Here is a 6,329-nt window from a genome sequence, read left to right on the forward strand (position 1 = left end):
GGCCTGGATTTGCATGGGATACGTTAATGAAATTATCCACCAAATGAAAAATCTGGAGCAGCACTAAGACCCTATAAGCAAATGGAGGAATTTCAAGAAGTGATTGAAGTAATCTTGGCTATCAAGGATCTCGGCTATCAAGGATCTCAGTTTACATGGAGAAATAATAGAGAATGGAAGAATTTCACCAAAGAAAGATTGGATCAAGCTCTAGCAAACTCTGAATGGCACAACTTATTTTTTGAAACCAAAGTTACCGCATTGGCTGCACAAACTTCATATCATTGTTCATTACTCCATGAATTAGGGACCATGGAGAATGAAGTAAGGAGGATAAGGCCTTTTAGATAAGAAGCAAATTGGGCAAGAAGGGAAGACTGTAATGACATTGTCAGGAAAGCTTGAAATCGTGAATTTTATCCTTTAATCAATATTACAGACACCACAAAAAGAATTGACAAGGTGCAAGGAAGCTTTTAGGAAGTGGAGTAAAGTAGCCTTCATGAAACAAAAAAGAAGTTATTAACACTAAGCTCTCTCATCTCAAAGTATTAGAGGAAGCAAATGATGGAGATCTCTCAGTATAGATCAGTAACACCTAAAGAAGGAAGTGGATGGACTCCTTGAAGAGAGGAGGACTTAAAATGGAAGCAAAGAGCAAAGCAAAGATGGCCAAAGGATGGGGACAGGAACACCAAATTATTTCAAATATGTGCCAACCAAAGAAGGAACTCCAATTTTATCAAAAGCATATTTGATGGAGAAGGAAAAACAGCCAATACACATGAGGGTATCTGCTCTACTTTCCAAGCTTTCTTTCTGGCCTGTTTAATACTTCCAATCATATAGGAATAGAGGAATGTACTCAATCTTTAAGGCCAAATTGTATCAGAGGAAATGAACACCAGATTGCTTCAAGAAATTTCATTTTCAAAGATTGAGGATGCCATATATCAGATGAATGCTCTTAGCTCCCCAGGACTAGATGGATTTCTAGCTGCTTTCTTTCAGAATGATTGGGAAATTGTTGGCAAAGGAGTTTGTAATGCAGTTACAGCAACTTTCAACTCTGATTCTTTGGCCACTAACCTTAATGAAACCTTTATAGCTCTAATCCCCAAGGTTACAAAACCAACCAAAGTCATTGAATTTAGGCCCATCAGCCTTTCCAATGTGATGTACAAGATCCTAACCAAATTATTAGCAAACAAATTGAAAACAATTCTTCCCTCGCTAATTTCTTAGACACAAAGTGCCTTTGTTCCTAGAAGACTAATTACAGACAATATCATAGTAGCCTTTGAATCCATGCATACTATGAAGTGCCAATTGCATGGGAAGGAAGGATTTATGACTTTAAAACTTGACATGAATAAAGCACATGACAAGATTGAATGACCTTTTTTGGAAGTTGTAATGAGGAAGATGGGTTTTTCTAGTTGATGGATAGGGCTCATAATGAGGTGTGTTACCACGGTTTGATACACCTTGCTCATTAATGGAATCCCATCTTTGTTACGTTTGGGTACTGAGGTGATATCAGATATTATGTGAATAATAGTGAAAAAGTAATAAAAAAGTAATAAATAGTAGTGAATAGTATTGAATAGTAGGTGAAAGTAATAATAAAATAATGAGTAGCAGTTGAGTATTCTTAGAAGTGGACTAGCCTTGGCATTCGACAAGGTGACCCTTCCCCACCTTATCTTTTCATACTTTGTTTTGAAGCCCTCAGTCAACTCCTAAACAAAGCAGAAGTTGAAGGACAGATCACTGGTGTGCCATTGGCTAGGGGCCAAATCCTTATCAATCACCTCTTTTTTACAGATGATAATCTCCTCTTTTACAAAACAAACTCACAGGAGTGGAGCAGACTGCTAAGGTTATTGGAGATCTAAGAAAATGCATTAGGACATAAACTTAACAAGGAGAAGACATCTATATTCTTCAATAGGGATACTAATAAAGATACAAAGAATATTATCACTCGCATTGCAGGAAACATATATACTCAAACCTATGAGAAATATCTTGGACTTCCATCTTTTGTTGGAAGATCTCGAGCAGGTTCTTTCAATAGTATTCTAAATAAAGTTAGAGCAAGAATCAACAATTGGAAGTAGAAATTCTTATCTCAAGCTCGAAAGGAAATCCCTTTTAAAGTAGGGGTGGGCAGCGGGGCCCGCCCCTGCTGCCCTGTCCCCCAATTGCTTTGCCCTCATGAGGTGGGGTGGATTATCCCGTCTGCTGCTGCAGGGTGGGGGTGTTTGGGGGGGGGAGGGGGGGGGGGGACCCCGCCCGCATATGAGGCTTCAAGCGGAGGCGGGAGCGGGATGGGGTAGAACCCCGCCCTGCTCTGTTTGTAATATAAATATATATTAATTATATATATATATATTGTATATAATACATATTATATAAAAAGAAATACCTAGGCACAAAACGACGTCGTTTAATGAAACAATGCAAATTAAAGACGAAAATGATTTTCGTGAGACAGATTACCTTATTCTTCTGTAAAAAAAATTTTTCTTTTCTTTTATTTTTTTTGTAATAAAAAAAACTATATGAGTGTTAGTACGCAGTTTGGTGCACCAAACCGCTTGTACCTAGCAAGTCCCTATTGGTTTGTTAGGAAAAGTCTTTTTGCAAGCGATTTTATGCACCAATATTAAATGTAAGACATTCGTTTAATGAAAGAATGCAAATTGAAGATGAAGATAATTTTCGTAAGACAAATGACCTTATTCTTCTCTGAAAAAATTTTTATTTTATTTTTTTTGTAATAAAAAAAACTATATGAGTGTTGGTACGCAGTTTGGTGCGCCAAACTGCTTATACCTAACAAGTCCCTTACATTAATTTTCTTGTAAAACTTGGAACATAGAAAAGTAGAAAACATCCCCCTAAATGGACCATTTAAGAAAAACTTGTGTCCTTGTTTGTTTTTACAACTCATCTCAACTCATCTCATCTAATCATTACAATTTTTTCAAATTTTCATATAAAATAAAATAAATAATTCAACATAAAAAGAAAAAGGAAAAAAGAAAATATGAATTTCTGGTTGGATGCAGTAGATAATAAAGCTGAATTCACACACACACACACATATATGTATGATAATCTTAAACATTAATCAAAGAAATTTATAGTTCATGATCCAAAGCTTAGCTTAAAGATAAGCTAGTCTTTAATCAGTCAACAGAGCCGAACCAGCATCACTGCACCTCTTTCTGATTACTGATCCCATGGCTTAATTTACAAACACTCAATAAAATGAAGAACTTTTTGAACAATATTAACAACTTCCTACGACTATATATGCTCCATAACAACATGACCATTTACTGATCATAATAAAACAAACATAATATACAATACATTTATCGCATTTTCCTAGCAACGATTGTTACTCAAAGGTTATGGTGTTGGGAGCTTATTTTTAAGATCGAGATTTCCTTCAATTTTCTGACTTAATACTTTTTACCATTCGGAGAGAGATAACACAGCAGCATGCACATGAACTCCACTATATTAAATGTCACGCTTGACTTTGCTCACGGACAACATTTAAACAGTGGAGTCCACATCTTGTATTTATCTGATTTCTTCGGATTGTAGAAAATGTTTAAATCAGAAAATTGTTGGAAATGTGAAACCAATTTTTGTTGGTGCAAAGTCAGAGGTATTGTCTCCCGCAGATAGAAGGTAGTCTAGGAGATATGTGCAAACGAAGGGAGGTTGGCAGTTTCTGATCACCATCTCCCCAAAGTGCATATGCTTTCTCTCCATGCGCAGCAGCATCACCAATCTCAAGGTCTTCCTCATTCATCCTAAGATTAACAATGCGGCCAATCAATATGCAGATTAAGCTCGTCACCACAGCGTTCCACACTGTGATAAAAGCAGCCCCGGCAACCTGGATCCCCATTTGCTTGAGGCCGTCTCGGAAGTCTGATCCGTTGAAGATCACGTATACTAAGCCGGGACCATAGCTGGTTCCTTCTCCGTACATCAGCTTCAAAAGGCTGGGTTTGGCGAAGATGCCAGAGAGAAGTCCCCCCAAGATACCGGCGACGGCATGCGTGTGGAAGACCCCCAATGTGTCATCCACGCTTTGGAAGAAGGCCGATTTCCGGTGCAAAACCATCATGGTGTACCATGGAAGCGAACCGGACAGTGTTCCCATAATTATTGCTGCCCAAGGACACACCACTCCTGTCCATTTTTATATATAATTGATGAAAACAATTACATTCTGTTGTGGTTTCTCATCTTTAAACAACCAAGAAAAATATCAGTACTACAAGAATACTGCTTGTTTGTGCCAATTAATTTCAACGAAATGACTATTTATAATTAAAATGAATCTGTTTTGATCACAAATGATCTTTTTGCCGCAATTAAATGACCACAAAAGTTCATTTTTCTTATAAATCATTACGTTGATGTTAACTTTTTGCTTGTTGGCTCGAAATCTAATCAAAACTTAGTAAGTTGTGTGCTATTTACAAGCGAATTAGACTTACAAATAGATTACTTTATTCTGTTTACACAGTGTTCCATCGAAAATGAAAAAATATAATGTTTTCTTTATTTAGAAATCATGTTAAATTGATGCTTTGCAGCCGTTGATATGTCCTTAGAAATGAAACCAAGTCTTCTTTAAGTGAATATATCATCCCAGGGTTGGCTGCCACTTAGCGTAGAGCAAGTTTAAGAGCTAACCTGCTCCAGGAGTGATGCAAACGAGGCCAGTGATCATCCCCTGGATTGCACCAATTACAGAGCTTTTCTTGTAAAAGAACATGTCCAGAGAAACCCAGACCAAGAGGCTGGTGGCAGTGCAGATATGGGTGTTGACAACGGCCAGAGATGCTATCTCGTTTACTGAAAAGGGAGCTCCACCATTGAAGCCTGTCCATCCCATCCACAGAAACCCTGCACCTGCCAACATGTGAATTATGTTGTTTGGTGGGAAGTTTTGCCTGTCATGCGTGTGTCTAGGTCCGACCTACACTCATCATATATAACAATCATGGAATGAGAACACGTGTTGTGAGTGCAACACGATTCTTTTGATTCTAAAATCAAATATTCTTCCTTCAAATTGTCGAAGTGTAATGTTTTTTGTTTTAGTTTTTTGTTGATTCTATTTGAAAGCATGCATTATTGTATAAAAAAGATTAGGTTTTCATGTCGCTTACCCAGTAAGCAGCAGTGAAACCAGCCACCCCAGAAGAAAGATGAATAACAAAACCGCCTGCATAGTCAATGATGGCTGGTTCAAGAAACCCACCACCCCAAATAGTGAAAGCTCCAATTGTGTAACACAAGGTGAGCCACAAAGGAACAAACATCATCCATGCGAAGAAGTTCATCCTCCCCAGCAGAGACCCGGCAAGCAATATGACAGTAATGGCAGCAAAACCAAATTGATAATACACATAGTTAGCCATTGGCATATACCCATCTCTAGACGGGATTAAGAGAAAGTTCTGGGTCAGCGCGAAATCGGGCATTCCCACGATTGAGCAGAGCTTGGTGCCAAAGGACATGTGATGTGCCCACAAAACCCAGCAGAGGAGAACTGCTGCAAACGCATAAAGCGCCATGAATGCAGAATTCACAGCCCATTTCTTCTTCACCATGCCGCCATAAAGGATAACCAGCCCAGGAACGCTTTGCAAGCACACCAAACTTGCTGCTGTTAGCTGCCAACCACTGTCTCCTTTGTTGTTCCATGGTGGAGAAGACTCATCAGGAAGTAGTGCCACAGGCAGATCAGTAATATTAAAATTAATATACTGGGAATTGTTATAAACCATTGAAGATTAGGAAAAAGAGAAAGGAGAGGAAGAATCTTATCTGGAAATTTTGGGCTAGCATAGAGGGGATTACAATATAAAGAGTAACTAGTTTTGGAGTTTTGCCGAAATGTTGGCTTTGGGATGATCTCCTAATGCATTTTCTGCATCGATGATACTCCATATTCTTTGCTGTCCCTTTTGGTTGGTCCTGCAGATTCCCATTTAACATAGTAAAGGGAATAAAAGTTATAAAACTCTTACGCGATTCAACTGTGCCTGCAACTAATTAAAATCTATATCAACTCATCTCGTTATTATAATTTTTTTAAATTCATATATAAAATATAATAAACAATTTAATTTTTTCAAATCTCAAAACAAATTTTTTAAATTTTTATACAAAATATAATAAATAATTCAATTTTTATTTTACTATTTATAAATCATTTCAACTCTTCTTTAAATCTAATCTCATCCAACTTTTAACAAGGGGATGTTGTATTTATCGTTAAAGTA

General features: G+C 37.5%; 1 protein-coding gene across 1 annotated transcript; it reads right to left on the minus strand.

Moving 5' to 3' along the window:
- Positions 1-3,135: 3,135 nt before the first annotated feature.
- On the minus strand, positions 3,136-6,053 carry LOC121261695 (ammonium transporter 2 member 3-like). The gene is made up of 3 exons (XM_041164179.1): positions 5,211-6,053; positions 4,732-5,017; positions 3,136-4,221 (listed from the first exon to the last, which is right to left on the minus strand). The coding sequence occupies exons 1-3, from the start codon at positions 5,829-5,831 to the stop codon at positions 3,683-3,685; spliced, it is 1,446 nt and encodes a 481-aa protein (XP_041020113.1). The 5' UTR covers positions 5,832-6,053; the 3' UTR covers positions 3,136-3,682.
- Positions 6,054-6,329: the final 276 nt, after the last annotated feature.

The sequence above is a fragment of the Juglans microcarpa x Juglans regia genome, chromosome 4D (genome assembly GCF_004785595.1).
Source record: "Juglans microcarpa x Juglans regia isolate MS1-56 chromosome 4D, Jm3101_v1.0, whole genome shotgun sequence".
NCBI lineage: Eukaryota > Viridiplantae > Streptophyta > Magnoliopsida > Fagales > Juglandaceae > Juglans > Juglans microcarpa x Juglans regia.